Genomic DNA, 18,864 nt, shown 5'->3' with positions numbered 1-18,864 from the left:
AAGGAATTTTAAAGTAAGAAATTATCAATTTCACTTCTAACACTTGATAGATATTTCTTTAACTCAATTTTATTTTACTTAAGTGAAGTCATAAAATGAGTTTTAATAAGAAATAAGATTGAATAAGAATAAGATATAAAATATAGAATAAAATATACAAAAAAAAGTACATTCAAATGGGTAATTCCTAATTATAAAGAAGGCATCAAAAGCATTGGTTGTATAAAGAGCTTTTATTTTAGCTTTACATAGAAAAACCCACTCCACACAAACCAGATCCTTTTCTAGCTTTCTGTGACACAAGCATGTAATTGATTTCATATGTAAACCAGTTTTGATCGTTTAGCACAGAGCTCCTATACAAGATATGCCTTTCTTTAACAATCAGGATATGAACATTTTGCACAAAATCTAATAACCCACAAACCTGAAGCCTTTGGGGATGGGGACAAACTACACTTTTTTTTTCCACCAATCTCTCTCTTATGCACACACATACACAAAAAGAAAATCATCATCACACTGATCCAGAAGGTAATTTTCTGTTCATATGCAGTCATCCTTCTGTGTCTGGCTCTGGTGTGCACCACATGAAAAAGGTCTTGCGCAGATTTAACCCATGAGATAACCACTGCAAATGAGACATCAAACACAATTATAAACGTGTGACGCTTAATACATTTCGACTGATTCATGAGAAAGCATGATATTATCATTATTAAATTTACAAGTGAGTTTGCCCAAGCATAGAGCAGCATATCAGAGTAAACCAAGCGCATACCAGTGCTTAAGTAAATCTACGTACAGTGTAAAACTATAACAGACAAGGGAGTCAGCTTGAATGCACATACAGTATCTCACAAAAGTTAGTACACCCCTCACATTTCAGCAACTATTTTTGCGTATTTTCTAAGGGGACATCATCTTACTGTCCTCGTGAAAATAACAACATCCAGCTATTATTGTCAAAATTGCTGCAAACAAAAGTGAGTACACCCTAATTGATAACAGCTGTACGTTCTTAACCATGCAAAGTGTCCACAAACATTTGCAGTCATGCATTAACTGAAGGATCTTTTATTTATTTTATTTAATGTGTCCTTTCGACCAAGACTATATTAGTGAAATACAAGATGAAAAGACAACTGTAATATTATATTATATAGTAAGATAAGAGACTTACGGCAGCTTCATTCTCATGAACACTCGGGCCATGAAGAAGCTCAGCAGCACGCTCACAAAGCCAATGAAAAGTAGCAAGAAGCGGTTGAGTTTGGGAATATTTGGGGCATTGGAGCGGTCTAGAATGATGAAGCCGAGACCGCCCATGGTGAAAAGGAAGCTGGACGCCAGACCCTCCATGATGTACTGTCCATTCACCCTAAGAACCACACAGCATTACAAAATTGTCAGAATGTGTTTATAAAAGTCTTACATACACAGAGAAACCTGGGTGACATTATTTATGCGTATAAAACTCACCTGTAAGCCAAAAATGCCACAGGTCTCTGGTGACCGTGTTCATCAGTCATTGATCCCACACTGGGTGGCTCAACAATAACATCATAGATTATACCTGGAAGTAAATGACATTTAAATTAAAGCCAATTCAGCAAACATCGTTTTTGCTGCCTAATGTCACAGCAGATCACTTTACTCTCTCACAGCTTTAATTCAGTCCAGAGCTTTGGGTTACAATCGCTCTGAACTTTCTGTGCTGTTCTCTCTGTATTCCCATGGGTTTAATTCCATTCAGATTCCTCTAAAAATACAAATAGGCAGACTGGCTGTTTGTACAGATGACTGACTAGTAAATTGCCCTTAGTAATAGTACTAGTAGCAGCAGTAACTTGTGCAACTTGTGTTACTAAAGTTAAATCAAATCTAATTAGTAGCAGCAGTAGTAGCTTTAATAGTAGTATTATTGCTATTAGGAGAAAGAGGTTGGTGAAACAGAATTGGGATTGAGAAAGTGATACGAAAAGTAGGCAGGAGCACAAGGAGATGCAGCAGCAGGTGAAGAGGGAGGTGGCGAAAGCCAAGGAAAAGGCATATGAGGAGCTGTATAAGAGGTTTGACACTAAGGACAGGGAAAAGGATTTGTACCAATTGGCCAGGCAGAGGGACCGAGCTGGGAAGGATGTGCTGCAAGAGCAATAAAGGATGAAGAGAGAAATATGTTGACTAGTCAAGAGAGTGTGTTGAGAAGGTGGGTTAGAAGTGGTAGAATCATGGAGATGTTTAGGTGAGATGGCAGTGGAGTTTTTAACCAGATTGTTTAACAAGATTTTGGAAGGTAAGAGGATGCCTGAGGAATGGAGAAGAAGTGTGCTGATACCAATCTTTAAGAATAAGGGAGATGTGCAGACCTGCAGTAACTACAGAAGAATTAAGTTGATCAGTCACACCATGAAGTTATGGAAAAAGAGTAGTAGAAGCCAGGCTGAGAGAAGAAGTGACCATCTGTGAGCAACAGTATGGTTTCATGCCGAGGAAGAGCACCACAGACGCATTATTTGCATTGAGAATGTTGATGGAGAAGTAAAGAGAAGGTCAGAAGGAGTTGCCTTGTGTGTTTGTAGATTTAGAGAAAGCGTACAACAGAGTGCCGAGAGAGGAGTTGTGGTATTCTATGAGGAAATCAGGTGTGTCAGAGAAGTATGTGAGGGTGGTGCAGGACATGTATGAGGACAGTGTGACAGCAGGCAGTGTGCAGTAGGAATGACAGACTGATTCAAGGTAGAGGTGTTACTGCATCAAGGATCAGCTCTGAGCCCCTTCCTGTTTGCAGTGGTGATGGACAGGTTGACGTATGAGGTCAGACAGGAGTCTCCGTGGACTATGATGTTTGCGGATGATAGTTATTTGTGGTGAGAGCAGGAAGCATATTGAGAAGAGCCTGGAGAGGTGGAGGTACACGCTGGAGAGAAGGGGAATGAAAGTCAGTAAGAGTACATGTGTGTAAAAAAGACGGAGGGCAGTGGAGTGGTGTGGTTGCAGGGAGAAGAGGTGGAGAAGGTGAAGAAGTTCAGGTACCTGGGGTCAACATTGAAAGTAATGGAGGAGTGACGAGGATGAACGGGATTAGAAATTAGTTTATTAGAGGGACAGCGCATGTAGGAGGTTTTGGAGACAAGTTGAGGGAGGCGAGATTGAGATGGTTTGGAGATGTGCAGAGGAGGGACATGGGGTATATCGGTAAAAGAATGCTGAGGATAGAGCCACCAGAAAGGAGGAAAAGAGGAAGACCAAGGAGGAGGTTTATGGATGTGGGGAAAAAAGACATGCAGGTAGTTGTGTTAAAAGAGACAGATGTAGAGGACAAAGGGGTGTGGAGACTGATGATCCGCTGTGGCGACCCCTAATGGGAGAAGCCAAAAGAAGTAGTAGTAGTATCAGTGCTAGTAGCAGCTGTAGAAGTAGTAGTAGTAGTATTAGTGCTAGTAGTAGTAGTGCTAGTAGTATTAATGCTAGTAGTAGCAGCAGCAGTAGTAGTATTAGTGCTAGTAGCAACAGTAGTAGCTATTAAAGTAGTGTTAGTACTAGTAGCAGAAGTAGTATTAGTGCTACTAGTAGTAGTTTTAGTGGCTGTACTAATAGTTGTATTTTTTTCAGGTGATGTGCTAATGCGCTAAAAAAAAAACAAAAAAAAACGCCAGTTTGAAACCGCACGATATTGCAGATGTAGGTGACTAAGCTAACTACAGTTTAGCTAACTACTTTAAACATTAAGAAGGTGCAAAGTGTTCATGCGAAACACACACACACACACACACATCAGGCTAACAGCAATGTAACACACTTACCACCAGTGATGAGAAAGTAGGACACAATCACCACGGCATACACAGTCATGGCAGAGGGCATGTGCAGCCAGGACGGCTTCTTCAGCTTGATATTTGGACATTCTAACACAGCAAACGGCAGGCCGATTAAAGTTTCCATAGTCCGTGTCCGTGTCTGTGTCCGTGTTCAGTCTCCTGGCCGGTGAGCGCAGCGCCGTATGAGCGACGTGTACAGGAAGTAGTTTAAACACACAGCATTCACCGCTGACCGCCACAATAAAGGACTCCCTACACTACCATCACCCGAATACTCTGCATCATGGATTAATAAACTGCAATTAAAAATGTGCATTTAAATGATATTTTTGCGCGGATGAGATTCTGCCGAAACGTAATCTACATCTAAGTACCGTCAAATAATACCAAATAATAGCCCGTAAATTGTGTAGACTCGCAGTGAAAGGCATGGATGTGCTCCATTCTACATCACTATCACTAATCCCTAAGAAGGGAGGAAAGCCTCTCCATACAGGCCTGTTAATACACTGATAAATAAAACATACCTAGGTTGGTATTAGTCAGAGGTGGCAAAAGTACACACATCCATTACTTAAGTAAAAGTACATATACTCATGTTTTAAAATACTCGGGTAAAAGTTGAAGTACTGATTATATCTTTTTACTTAAGTGAAAGTAAAGAAGTCTTGGCTCTGACATGTACTTAAGTAAAAATTAGTTATTACTTCTACCTGTTTTAGCTGTTAACTGGACCTCAACATCATATTAATATTTGATAGATGGATGGATAGATAGATAGATAGATAGATAGATAGATAGATAGATAGATAGATAGATAGATAGATAGATAGATAGATAGATAGATAGATAGATATAACTTTATTGTCATTGCATAGTACAGGTATACAGCAACCAAATGCAGTTTGGCATCTACCAGAAGTGCAAAAAGTAGCAATCGTGCAAATAGTGCAGATAAATATGTATCATATGTACAGCATGTGATAGATATGTAAGCATATGTACAGTAATTAAATATAAAGGCTGTAACAGTGCAGAGATGTGTGGACATCATTAAGAGCCTTTGCTATGTTTCCACACGGACAGTTAATGAGGTGATACCGGAGAAAGTGCACCTCTTTAAGTCAAGTCAAGTAGCTTTAATATATATAAAATCATAGACATTTTACAGATTTGAATGATGTATTGTTTTTATCTGTACGATCAATAAAGACAGTCATTTAAGTTCGTGTCGCCATTATGAGGGAAAAACCCACAAAACGCCACCTAGAGGGTAAATTGTGTAAAACATGGCGGATTTGATGTTTGATTTGAGACTTGGCGCAGAAATAAAACACAAGTTTACTGATTAAAAATAATTTTATCTGGAGTTTATTTATTTATTGTATATCTAAGTAAAGAAGGGACATCGTGAATAAGTGTATGTTTTGCTGGAGGTTTTAATTTCGCCTCTTTTATATTTAGTTATTTATTTATGTATTTAAATTTTTTTTATAAAAATGGTAAAAACAAAAATGCGCGCTGAATTGATAGCGTGTTAATAACATCTAGTGCCGTTTAAAATAATTTGAATTTTGACAGCTAAATATATATATATATATATAATATATAAAAAGTAAACGTAAAAAGTAAAAGTAAAAAGTTAAAAATAAATAGTGGAGTAAAGTACTGATACCAGAAAAATCTACTTAAGTACAGTAACGAAGTATTTGTACTCCGTTACTTCCCACCTCTGTTATTAGTTACATTTATAACCAACAAAATCAGACATGCAAATAATAATAATAATAATAATAATAATAATAATAATCATCATCATCATCATCATCATCATCATCATCATCATCATAGTGATGATGATTTTGGAGCCAAGCAATTAAATTCTGATCCTGTTTGTTTTTTTGTTAGTTTTTTTTAATTGCATTTGCATTCACCAGCATAACGATTTGATAACCTCTGTTCAGAGTTGGTGTGGAGTACTAGATTAGATTAGATTAGATTAGATTAGATTCAACTTTATTGTCATTACACATGTACAAGTACAAGGCAACAAAATGCAGTTTGGGTCTAACCAGAGTGCAATAACAGCAAGTTCAGGATATACAGTGTTTACATGATTTACATAAGTTAAATAGAAACTGTTTTATCATGGTGTGGATGGAAAGAGAAATGGTGTAGGGGTGATTCTGAAGGAAGCGTACAGTAAGAGTGTAGTGGAGGTGAAGAGAGTTTCTGATAGGGTGATGATCGTGAAGGTGGAAGTTGAAGGGATGATGATAAATGTCATTAGTGCCTATGCTCCACAAGTTGGCTGTGAGATGGAGGAGAGGGAAAGATTCTGGAGTGAATTAGATGAAGTGGTAGATGGTGTACCTAGGAAAGAACGATTGGTGATTGGGGCAGACTTTAATGGGCATGTAGGTGAAGGGAACAGAGGTGATGAGGAGGTGATGGGTAGGTATGGTTTTAAGGAGAGGAATGTGGAAGGGCAGATGGTGGTAGATTTTGCTAAAAGGATGGAAATGGCAGTGGTGAACACGTATTTTAAGAAGAAGGAGGATCATAGGGTGACGTATAAGAGTGGAGGAAGGTGCACACAGGTGGATTATCTTCTGTGTAGGAGATGCAACCTGAAGGAGATTGGAGACTGTAAGGTGTTGGCGGGGGACAGTGTAGCTAGACAGCATCGGATGGTGGTCTGTAGGATGGTTTTGGAGGCGAAGAAGAAGAGGAGGAAAGTAAGGTTTGAAAGAAGAATAAGATGGTGGAAACTGAAGGAGGAAGAGTGTAGTGTGAGGTTCAGGGAAGAGGTCAGACAGGGGCTTGGTGGTGGTGAAGAGGTGCCGGATGATTGGGCAACTACTGCAGGAGTGATGAGGGAGGCAGCTAGAAAAGTACTTGGTGTGACATCTGGAAATAGAAAGCAAGACAAGGAGACTTGGTGGTGGAATGAGGAAGTGCAGGAGAGCATTAGGGGAAAGAGGTTGGCAAAACAGAAGTGGGATCGACAGAGTGATGAGAAAAGTAGGCAGGAGTACAAGGAGATGCGGCAGCAGGTAAAAAGGGATGTGGCGAAAGCCAAGGAAAAGGCATATGAGGAAATGTATAAGAGGTTGGACACTAAGGAAGGAGAAAAGAATTTATACGGATTGGCCAGGCAGAGGGACCGAGCTGGGAAGGATGTACTGCAAGTTAGAGCAATAAAGGATGGAGAGGGAAATGTGTTGACTAGTGAGGAGAGTGTGTTGAGAAGATGGAGGGAGTATTTTGAGCAGCTGATGAATGAGGAAAATCAGAGAGAGAGAAGGTTGGAGGATGTGGAGTTGGTGAAGCAGGATGTGGATAGGATTAGTAAGGAGGAAGTGAGAGCAGCGATTAGGAGGATGAAGAATGGAAAGTCGGTTGGACCAGATGACATACCGGTAGAAGCGTGGAGATGTTTAGGAGAGATGGCAGTGGAGTTTTTAACCAGATTGTTTAACAGGATTCTGGAAGGGAAGAGGATGCCTGAGGAATGGAGAAGGAGTGTGCTGGTACCAAACTTTAAGCATAAGGGAGATGTGCAGACCTGCAGTAACTACAGGGGAATTAAGTTGATCAGTCACACCATGAAGTTATGGGAAAGAATAGTGGAAGCCAGACTGAGAGAAGAGGTGACCATCTGTGAGCAACAGTATGGTTTCATGCTGAGGAAGAGCACCACAGATGCCTTATTTGCTTTGAGGATGTTGATGGAGAAGTATAGAGAAGGACAGAAGGAGCTGCATTGTGTATTTGTGGATTTAGAGAAAGCGTACGACAGGGTGCCGAGAGAGGAGTTGTGGTATTGTATGAGGAAGTCAGGTGTGTCAGAGAAGTATGTGAGGGTGGTGCAGGACATGTATGAGGACAGTGTGACGGCAGTAAAGTGTGCAGTAGGTACGACAGACTGGTTCAGGGTGAAGGTTGGACTGCATCAAGGATCGGCCCTGAGCCCTTTCCTGTTTGCAGTGGTGATGGACAGGTTGACGGACGAGGTCAGACAGGAGTCTCCCTGGACTATGATGTTTGCAGATGATATTGTGATTTGTGGTGAGAGTAGAGAGCAGGTTGAGAAGAGCCTGGAGAGGTGGAGATATGTGCTGGAGAGAAGGGGAATGAAAGTCAGTAGGAGTAAGACAGAGTACATGTGTGTGAATGAGAGGGAGGGCAGTGGAGTGATGCGGTTGCAGGGAGAAGAGGTGGAGAAGGTGGAGGAGTTCAGGTACCTGGGGTCAACAGTGCAAAGTAATGGAGAGTGTGTAAGAGAAGTAAAGAAAAGAGTGCAGGCAGGGTGGAGTGGGTGGAGAAGAGTGACAGGAGTGATTTGTGATAGAAGAGTATCTGCAAGAATGAAAGGGAAAGTTTATAGGACTGTGGTGAGACCTGCGATGTTGTATGGATTAGAGACAGTGGCATTGAGTAAAAGACAGGAGGTGGAGCTGGAGGTAGCAGAGCTGAAGATGTTGAGGTTTTCGTTGGGAGTGACGAGGATGGACAAGATTAGAAATGAGTTTATTAGAGGGACAGCACATGTAGGATGTTTTGGTGACAAGGTGAGGGAGGCGAGAGTGAGATGGTTTGGACATGTGCAGAGAAGGGACATGAATTATATTGGTAGAAAAATGCTGAAGATGGAGCCACCAGGTAGGAGGAAAAGAGGAAGGCCAAGGAGGAGGTTCATGGATGTGGTGAGGGAAGACATGCAGGTAGTTGGTGTGAAAGAGGCAGATATAGAGGACAGGGTGGTATGGAGACGGATGATCCGCTGTGGCGACCCCTAATGGGAGCAGCCGAAAGAAGAAGAAGAAGAAATAGAATGGTAATATAGGATTAAAAACAGTAATTTACAGATGTATATGTACTATGAATATACAGATGAATATATATGTACTATGAATATAATAAGTATTATAATACTTATACTTAATACTTATTATATTATAATAAGTATTATGAATATGGTAAGTATTTCCAGCATGTCATTTTTGGGTCATGAACATGGTCCTGAAGATGCCTGTCAGGTGTTGTGTCAGTATTGCTGAGATACCTTACTTCCTATTTGGCAGCTTCTAAATTAAATTTGTTGGCTCATTAGTGGGAAGTAATGAAGTACAAATGTTTTGTTACTGTATTCAAGTAGATTTTTCCGGTATCAGTATTCTACTTAACTATTTATTTTTCAGACAACTTTCTACTTTCACATTTTTTTCTACACAAATATCTGTGCTTAATTTGTACTTTTTTACATTTTTTAAACCAGACTCATTATTCATTCATTCATTCATTCATTTTCTTCCGCTTATCCGTAATTCGGGTCGTGGGGGCAGCAGTCTAAGCAGGCCCCCGCCTTCGACTGCTGCCAAATCCTCACAGCACCTTACGGTCCCTCCTGCAGGTGGTGAGCCCACAGGAAGCCAGACTCATTACTTTAGTTTAAATTTATTTGGTGAAATGTCAATATATATTCTTCTCATTGCGCAACGTGCATACGTTTTCAACAAATTAACCTATTTCCTGTCATTGCGTGGCTTTTTACCACTGGTGTATCATTTCCTGGCTCTCACACACCACAGACATAGACTAGATTACAGAAGTCAACAAGAAGTCTGGGGTTAACGTGGATGAGACAGAGGGAGTTAGCGATGTAAACATGACTGAGAACAGAGACATTCCTGATCACCTGATCATCATCATCTTTTCTCTGCGTGTGTTCAGTATAGTAAATGTTCAGCCTGGATACATTAATTTTGGATTAATATATTAAATAGGGCTAAACATGACTGTATGATTTAGAGACAGTGGCATTGAGTAAAAGACAGGAGGTGGAGCTGGAGGTAGCAGAGCTGAAGATGTTGAGGTTTTCGTTTGGAGTGACGAGGATGAACGGGATAAAAAATTAGTTTATTAGAGGGACAGCGCATGTAGGACGTTTTGGAGACAAGGTGAGGGAGGCGAGATTGAGATGGTTTGGACATGTTCAGAGGAGGGACATGGGGTATATCGGTAGGAGAATGCTGAGGATGGAGCCACCAGGAAGGAGGAAAAGAGGAAGACCAAGGAGGCGGTTTATGAATGTGGTGAGAGAAGACATGCAGGTAGTTGGTTTGAAAGAAGCAGATGTAGAGGACAGGGGGGTATGGAGACGGATGATCCGCTGTGGCGACCCCTAATGGGAAAAGCCAAAAGAAGAAGAATGTATGTAAATCATCAAGACACCAAACAGAACTGTTTCTCCACACGGATGGTTAATGAGGTGATATAAACAACCTTTACTAATTTAGGGCTAAACATTCCTGATCACCTGATCATCATCATCTTTTCTCTGCGTGTGTTTAGTATAGTGAATGTTCAGCCTGGATACATTCATTAGATAACAAAATGTGAAATTCGTTTTGGATTAATATATTAAATAGGGCTGTCAATATTAACGTGTTAATGCAAATCAATTTTAACGGCACTAATTTTATTAACGTGCGATTAATGCAATGATTAATGCTCGGATTTCTCTTTGACCATTTTTATACAAAAAAAATTAAAAAATTATTTATATATATATATATATATACATACAGTGGGTACGGAAAGTATTCAGACCCCCTTAAATTTTTCACTCTTTGTTATATTGCAGCTATTTGCTAAAATCATTTAAGTTCATTCTTCTTCCTCATGAATGTACACACAGCTCCCCATATTGACAGAAAAACACAGAATTGTTGACATTGTTGCAGATTTATTAAAAAAGAAATATCACATGGTCCTAAGTATTCAGACCCTTTACTCAGTATTTAGTAGAAGCCCCCTTTTGATCCAATACAGCCAGGAGTCTTTTTGGGAAAGATGCAACAAGTCTTTCACACCTGGATTTGGGGATCCTCTGCCATTCCTCCTTGCAGGTCCTCTCCAGTTCTGTCAGGTTGGATGGTAAACGTTGGTGGACAGCCATTTTTAGGTCTCTCCAGGGATGCTCAATTGGGTTTAAGTCAGGGCTCTGGCTGGGCCATTCAAAAACAGTCACGGATTTGTTGTGAAGCCACTCCTTCGTTATTTTAGCTGTGTGCTTAGGGTCATTGTCTTGTTGGAAGGTAAACCTTCGGCCCAGTCTGAGGTCCAGAGCACTCTGGAGAAGGTTTTTGTCCAGGATATCCCTGTACTTGGCCGCATTCATCTTTCCCTCGATTGCAACCAGTCGTCCTGTCCCTGCAGCTGAAAAACACCCCCACAGCATGATGCTGCCACCACCATGCTTCACTGTTGGGACTGTATTGGACAGGTGATGAGCAGTGCCTGGTTTTCTCCACACATACCGCTTAGAATTAAGGCCAAAAAGTTCTATATTGGTCTCATCAGACCAGAGAATCTTATTTCTCACCATCTTGGAGTCCTTCAGGTGTTTTTTTTAGCAAACTCCATGCGGGCCTTTCATGTGTCTTACACTGAGGAGAGGCTTCCGTCGGGCCACTCTGCCATAAAGCCCCGACTGGTGGAGGGCTGCAGTGATGGTTGACTTTCTACAACTTTCTCCCATCTCCCGACTGCATCTCTGGAGCTCAGCCACAGTGATCTTTGGGTTCTTCTTTACCTCTCTCACCAAGGCTCTTCTCCCCCGATAGCTCAGTTTGGCCGGACAGCCAGCTCTAGGAAGGGTTCTGGTCGTCCCAAACGTCTTCCATTTGAGGATTATGGAGGCCACTGTGCTCTTAGGAACCTTAAGTGCAGCAGAAATCTTTTTGTAACCTTGGCCAGATCTGTGCCTTGCCACAATTCTGTCTCTGAGCTCTTCAGGCAGTTCCTTTGACCTCATGATTCTCATTTGCTCTGACATGCATTGTGATCTGGAAGGTCTTATATAGACAGGTGTGTGGCTTTCCTAATCAAGTCCAATCAGTATAATCAAACACAGCTGGACTCAAATGAAGGTGTAGAACCATCTCAAGGATGATCAGAAGAAATGGAAAGCACCTGAGTTAAATATATGAGTGTCACAGCAAAGGGTCTAAATACTTAGGACCATGTGATATTTCAGTTTTTCTTTTTTAATAAATCTGCAACAATGTCAACAATTCTGTGTTTTTCTGTCAATATGGGGAGCTGTGTGTACATTCATGAGGAAGAAGAATGAACTTAAATGATTTTAGCAAATGGCTGCAATATAACAAAGAGTAAAAAATTTAAGGGGGTCTGAATACTTTCCGTACCCACTGTATATATATATATATATATATATATATATATATATATATATATATATAATGCCACTGTCTCTAAACCATACAACATCGCAGGTCTCTCCACAGTCCTATAAACTTTTATAAACTCTTGCACATACTCTTCTATCGCAAATCACTCCTGCCACTATTCTCCACCCACTCCACCCTGCCTGCACTCTTTTCTTCACTTCTCTAACACACTCTCCATTACTTTGCACTGTTGACCCCAGGTACCTGAACTTCTCCACCTCTTTTCCCTGCAACCGCACCACTTCACTGCCCTCCTGCTCATTCACACACATGTACTCTGTCTTACTTTCATTCCCTTTCTCTCCAGCGCGTACCTTCACTTCTCCAGGCTCTTTTCAACCTGCTCCCTACTCTTCCCATAAATAACAATATCATCCGCAAACATCATATTCCACAGAGACTTCTGTCTGACCTCATCCGTCAACCTGTCCATCACCACTGCAAACCACCACTCTTGGCACCCTGTCATCAATTTTCTCTAAATCCACAAACACATAATGCAACTCCTTCTGACTTTCTCTATACTTCTTCATCAACATTCTGAAAAGCAATTAATGCATCTGTGGTGCTCTTGCTCAGCATAAAACCATTCTGTTGCTCACAGATGGTCACCTCTTCTCTCAGCCTGGCTTCCACTACTCTTTCCCCTAACTTCATGGTGTGACTGATCAACTTTATTCCCCTGTAGTCAGGTCTGCACATCTCCCTTATTCTTAAAGTTCGGTACCAGCACACTCCTTCTCCATTCCTCAGGCATCCTCTCACCTTCCAAAATCCTGTTAAACAATTTTGTTAAAAACTCCACTGCCATCTCTCCTAAACATCACCATGCTTCACTGGTACGTCATCTGGACCAACCGACTTTCCACTCTTCCTCCTTACTAATCCTATCCACTTCCTGCTTCACCATCTCCACACCATCCAACCTTCTCTCTCGAATTTTCCTCGTTCATCAATGGTTTACATAAATTAACACACCATAATTACTTTAAAACATTTACAAGAATATTTTGTCTTCGTGCTCTATGTTGAATTTGTTTTCACTAATAATAAACATACATTTGCATAAATCATCCATATTTGTCCATATTGATTAGTGTTAAAAACGTGAGAAGTATTCAAGGTACATTTAGAACAGATATGTGCAGTTGAGATTTAAGTTAGTGAGTTAACTCGTGAGAATGCATGCAATTAATCACGATTAAATATTTGAATCGATTGACAGCTCTACTATTAATGTGACATGTTCAGTTACCAGTGTGACACTAAAACAGGTAGTAGTAATGACTACTTTTTACTTAAGTACATGTCAGAGCCTAAACTTCTTAACTTGAATTTAAAAAATGTAGTTAGTACTCCAACTTTTACCAGTCTTTTAAAACATGAATATCTGTACTTTTACTTAAGTAAAGGATGTGTGTACTTTTGCCACCTCTGCTCATTATGGGCAATACATTTGAGTATTCAGCTTTTATTTCATAATTATTTGTGTTTACACATTTGGTAACAGACATTAGACCAAAATCCAAGATGGCCGATAATCTGATCAGGGCAAATTGACAGTGTGCATTGAAGTTATTAGGGGAATCAGTGATTGTTTTCAATTTCAGACATATGGTTAATGTTAATGTAAACAACTCCAAATTAGGCTGTCACATTGGGTCAAAATTGTGTTGGATTAAAATAGGTTCCTTATACTCTTCTCAGTCTATGGTGGTCTGGTGGTCTAGTGCCCCTGGTGGTCTAGTGGCCCCTGGTGGTCTAGTGGTTAAGATGCAGCGCTCCCACCGCTGCGACCCGGGTTCGATTCCCGGTCAGGGAACCATCCCCAGCCACTCTTAGTGCCGGTCCCAAGCCCGGATAAATTGGGGAGGGTTGCGTTAGGAAGGGCATCCAGCGTAAAACATGTGCCAAATCAAACGTGCGGAGGATCCGCTGTGGCGACCCCTAACGGGAGAAGCCGAAAAGAAAGTTTGTTTGTTTTGTTTTATACTCTTCTCAGTCTACAGTCTTAGGGGGCCTAAATGTTTTTCAATTGGATAAGTAATTAGCAGTGGTGTATGAGCGTTACTTATACATTTAATAAAAAATAACAGGACAAACCAGTATGTTCTCAATTTTTTTTCTTTATTTTAATGTACACTCATTTACTTTGATTTCTGACTTTGTGCCTGTGCCTTAAGTACTTTGACAACGATCTTCTGCTCCTCAATAAGGAAAGCACGCTTGATCCTGGAAAACATAAAACATCAATTAGTTCCACAATGTGCAAAATAAAAAAAAATATATAATGTATTCTGCCTACGTTTAACCTGGTAGCAATGATAAGCAATAAACGTATGACTTTCGCCATTTATCAACAAAACTATAAATCATACTTGAGGCCCTGTACCCTGTATGTGCCTGCCTGGTATAAGATAGGGTAAAAAAGCTGCAGTGAGCCGGAATGCTCATGCACTCGATCACTAATATTCGAACACTGCTTATATAATATATATTAGCAATATATTCTAAGGGCCAATTCACACAAAGCATTTTTCAAACAACTTGTTGCAGATATGCATGCATATTATGTTATAATTTATTCCAGCATTTGATACACAAAAATTAAAGCCGTGTGTTCTCTTGTTCAAACAATTGTACTAAAATCCACTGAAATCACAATCATGAATTTTCTTACATAAAATCATTATACAATATACTGTGTAACAGTGCCGTTTGTATAGTAGTGATAATCACCAATCGCCTATGCATTACACACTGATTTTTCAATATCAAAATAATTCAATGTCAGGATTAGTCACCTTTTCACATGCATTAGTAAATATTTTTGGCTATAGCTGGATACTTCCAGCTATGTCTACTAACTCTCCCAGATATGCTTACACTCAAAAGTTCATGAGAAGTGAGGCAGCCTGTTTATATTCCTGCTATAAATCATCTTTCATGACCCCAGCTCACCCAAGCATGGGATGCAATCAAGTGTATGAGCAATAATAAAAAGGCCATTTGTTCATTAACCGTGTATGTTGTGAAGCAGTCTCGAGTTAAGTCAACCAGAAATAATAATGCACTCCTAAACAAAGCAAAAAAGGTATATACTCAAACCAATGCGACATTGAAATGCTCGTACCTGTCCCGCACACATTTGGCGCACATGGAACCACCATAGGCCCTGCTAACATGCTTTTTGGTCTTTGAGAGCCTCATTAGAACCTGAGGTCTCACTGCACGAATCTGTTTAAAACAAAAGCTCAGCATTTACAATTCTGAACATGTTCAACAGGTACATACAGATTTATCAATTTAAACAGCACCAAGAAAAGAGACATGAATGCGGAATCTTGTTCCTATGTGAAATACCAATTTTGGGGAATATATAATTCAACGCTGAATAAATCTTCCATTACTCTACCACTTCATGTCCGATCAAGAATCAAATCACTGTGCAGAGCAATTCAAGGGCAAAAAACCAAAGTGCACTTCCGAAGCATAAATGATTGGCTTTTTTATAACCTTTTGCATCCCAATAAAAGCCCAATCCTATTTATCATTTGTGACCTGGTCAGTGTTTAATCCGTGAGAAAAATAAGCCCTGTGGGTGTCCATGCACAGTATACACAGTAAACGTTTACTGTGCATAGACACCCACAGGGCTTATTTTTCTTTATGTATAAACAAAAATGCATTATACAAAAAGAAAGTTTAGTATACCAAGTGCCTTTGCTTAGAAAAACCAAATCCTGCTCAGGTTTTAGATTTGAAAAAGGTTGTACAGGTTGGTCTTAACTCTTGATTCTAAAATAGTTAGTGAACCTTTTTTCTGAAATGTTTTTATTAACTTATTATTGAGGTTTCCATACACTTGTACACTTTTTTCACACAGATAAAAAAAAAAAAAAAAAAAACCTTTGACAAAATATATAATTGAAATCACCCTCATGGTAGGATAAGCACACTGATACAAGCTTGATGTGAGTTAATAAAGAAAAATGGCAATCATGGTGCTTCGTAGATAACCTTGTGCCCCCAAAAAGGGAAGTAAAAGGTCCATATAGAGTATATAAGCAAAAACAATTGTATTTTCCCCTTTATACCGGAGACTTAAAATGCTCTTTATGCTAACATAATTTGACTATTTTAATAGCTACAGGTGTCCACGGGTCCAAAACAGAGGACCCCTGGCCTAAACCATGTACGCATCAGTATAGTGGACTGACTTCTCTATGTGCCTGGTCAGTAGACCTTTGTTTAAAGCCCTAAAAATATTGTTGTGCAAAAAAAAAAGTTTATTTATGAGTATTGGGCAAATGCAAACAGTTACACATGTTTTGTGTTATTGGTTTTCCACACCATGTCACAAACTCTACATGCAGTTTATATCTCTTAACATTAAAACGGTCACATCCTGAGTGCTGAGGTGTAAACCAGCTCGGCACAAGGCAATACTTACACCACGCAGTCTACCGGGGCAGATTCCACATGCTGACTTGGGAGCCTTGCCAGTCTTCTTGGTGTACAGATACACAATCCGGTTACCAGGGGTCCGGGATCTGATGGTGAAACAGAAATACTGTTCATTAAATTTGCTACACATTCCTGCAACGTTTTCACCATTTTTTGTAATCACAATGACTGATTTGGTGGTAATTTCCTAAAACTTCCCCCTAAGTTTGATGCCACATTACATATAGCACTAAATATACAATCTCACACTACTACTACTCAAAATTCATAAAACTTGTTTTTGCCCGCAAATTCTTACACATTGAACATGCAAACACTGCAAATATGCACAAATAGGTGTAATAATTCACAAACCACTAATTGAACAAAATCTTTGGTCGTAAAAGCAGGTTAACAATCACACACACAAAAAAAAGTAAGAAATGAACTAAAGGATGATCCATAGCCTAATTTGATTATTTTGCAGGGGGAAAAAAATGGCTAACTACGCATCATATAAAGCTCTCCAAAATGTTGATTTTTTTTCCCCCGAAATTGTTGTACGAGCACACAAAAAATGTCGGTAATCTGTACAAAACAAAAATCCATGACAGGGTGGCGTGACACTACCTAAAGCCAGATTTCACCAATGATGTGCCGAGTAATCTCAGTTCATCCATATACGCTTAAAATTCAGAATTCACCACAGTGGTAGTATTGATAAAAGTCCTGATGAACTAATTGTCCATGGAGAAAGTGCTGTAGTGTGACATGATTGAACGATTCAGTTAAAGTCCATGTTTTGTCTCTCAGTGCTGCTGCATTGGTGTAAATGACTGGTAATGGGGGGTAAAGGAGTCTCACTCACAGCCTGGTCTTGTTGGAGGTGGTGTTGTAGGACAGCCTACGACGGTAAGTAAGGCGCTGAACCATCTTGACCTGGGGAACGACAAATACAAGCATATTTATTTTACACAATGGCCTTACCCTTTTAAGTTACATATTTAATATACATAAAAAACATTGCTCAACAGTCGCACAAAACAACTTAACTCCGTTAAATGTCTGCTAATCAAAATACGTTGCCTTCAGATTCTCAAATACTGTATTACAGACTGACCGTGTAGTTTTACATCATTTACAAACACGGAAATATTAAATTGTATAAAACCCGGGAGCGTATATTAACACAAGGGCCTTGAGTTGCACCGGCTTTAGCCATCTAGCTCACATTTTCGCTAGCACTATCACAGAAAATAAAACCCTCCTTAACACAAAAACCGAGGCAATAATATACATGTTTATTTCTTTGCACTCTTAACAATATATTTCATTAAAAATTATTTGAATAAAAGGCTCCAATACTGAAGATTGCATGCGATATTTTTTTTTGTTTCCTTCGCAGAAAGAAAATCCTCCATACCTGGGTATTACCGAAACGGAAGAGGAAGGCTGAGAGTCAGGGTGAAAGTTGAAAATACTTCAGCGACCGGAAATGGTGCGTTTTGGGTGTATTCAAATTAAAAGTGCGTTGAAAAAAAGCCATATCGTATATTAACTAAACGTAGATTAAATAAAGTTTCTTAACATGGCTTGTAAAATGAATATAAGATCAATGAATGCCCCTTTGTTTTATTTTAAATAAACCAGCTGTTTTTTTTGTTCACCAAACTAACAAACTTCACTTGAGGTAAAAGAGTAATGGAAGGACATTTTAACCAGTATCTTGGATTTTTGTAACAGTTAAAATATATTGCGAGTCTATGAAGGTAAGTAAAAAAAAAAAAAAAAGAGCGATAGAGAGTTGGCTCCTGTGTTTGCACAAATCTTATTTCAGGGGTCCCCAACCACCAGGCTTTAGATGCTTATGCCAAGTTTAAATATAAGTGAACTTTTATATTTCTAACAAACAACAAAATTAAATTGAATTGAAATTTCCGCACTTGTTGCAGTCGTTTTTTCCCCATGCATCGATAAATGAAGCTTTTATGAATGCAAAATGAAAATTTTGCATTATGGCATTTACATTTTTATTATATGCTTTATGTAATAATTAAATTAGAAACTAAATCGTATAATATGTACACTTGGCAAATATACTATGCATGTTATTGTGCATGATAAAAATTGGTCAAAATAAAAAAATAAATAACTGTCTAGCACAGTGGCCCCCAAATTGTATTATTATTTTTTGCACCAAGGACCAATTTCACACAAGACAATTTTTCCATAGAGCAGGTGTATATGTGTGTGGGTGCAGGTGTGTGGGGGGTATACTAGTATACATATTATACTATTAAATTATTTCAATTATCACATTTATAATTAAACTGCAATTA

At 39.4% G+C, this 18,864-nt stretch overlaps 2 protein-coding genes across 2 annotated transcripts; both read right to left on the bottom strand.

Moving 5' to 3' along the window:
- Positions 1-218: 218 nt before the first annotated feature.
- ostc (oligosaccharyltransferase complex subunit) lies at positions 219-4,042 on the bottom strand. The gene is made up of 4 exons (XM_083543067.1): positions 3,807-4,042; positions 1,483-1,576; positions 1,184-1,381; positions 219-631 (listed from the first exon to the last, which is right to left on the bottom strand). The coding sequence occupies exons 1-4, from the start codon at positions 3,943-3,945 to the stop codon at positions 613-615; spliced, it is 450 nt and encodes a 149-aa protein (XP_083399193.1). The 5' UTR covers positions 3,946-4,042; the 3' UTR covers positions 219-612.
- Positions 4,043-14,187: 10,145 nt separating this feature from the next.
- rpl34 (ribosomal protein L34) lies at positions 14,188-17,947 on the bottom strand. The gene is made up of 4 exons (XM_083543105.1): positions 17,394-17,947; positions 16,533-16,632; positions 15,213-15,316; positions 14,188-14,311 (listed from the first exon to the last, which is right to left on the bottom strand). Exons 1-4 carry the CDS (start codon positions 17,486-17,488, stop codon positions 14,227-14,229), a joined length of 384 nt encoding a protein of 127 aa, XP_083399231.1. The 5' UTR covers positions 17,489-17,947; the 3' UTR covers positions 14,188-14,226.
- Positions 17,948-18,864: the final 917 nt, after the last annotated feature.

This window comes from Silurus aristotelis (assembly GCF_946808225.1).
Source record: "Silurus aristotelis genome assembly, chromosome: 5".
NCBI lineage: Eukaryota > Metazoa > Chordata > Actinopteri > Siluriformes > Siluridae > Silurus > Silurus aristotelis.
Note: the sequence above shows the minus strand (reverse complement) of the source record. Positions and strands in the feature narration are given on the sequence as shown.

What these genes read in the sequence shown, in the direction of transcription:
- ostc (XM_083543067.1), bottom strand. Translation starts at nt 3,945, where the DNA reads ATGGAAACTTTAATCGGCCTGCCGTTTGCTGTGTTAGAATGTCCAAAT. An exon ending in CTACTTTCTCATCACTGGTG is followed by an intron (nt 1,577 to 3,806) that starts GTAAGTGTGTTA and finishes ATTTACTTCCAG; the next exon opens with GTATAATCTATGATGTTATT. An exon ending in GTGGCATTTTTGGCTTACAG is followed by an intron (nt 1,382 to 1,482) that starts GTGAGTTTTATA and finishes TGTGGTTCTTAG; the next exon opens with GGTGAATGGACAGTACATCA.
- rpl34 (XM_083543105.1), bottom strand. Translation starts at nt 17,488, where the DNA reads ATGCTTGTATTTGTCGTTCCCCAGGTCAAGATGGTTCAGCGCCTTACT. An exon ending in ACCTCCAACAAGACCAGGCT is followed by an intron (nt 16,633 to 17,393) that starts GTGAGTGAGACT and finishes TTTCACCATCAG; the next exon opens with ATCCCGGACCCCTGGTAACC. An exon ending in GCCAAATGTGTGCGGGACAG is followed by an intron (nt 14,312 to 15,212) that starts GTACGAGCATTT and finishes TATGTTTTCCAG; the next exon opens with GATCAAGCGTGCTTTCCTTA.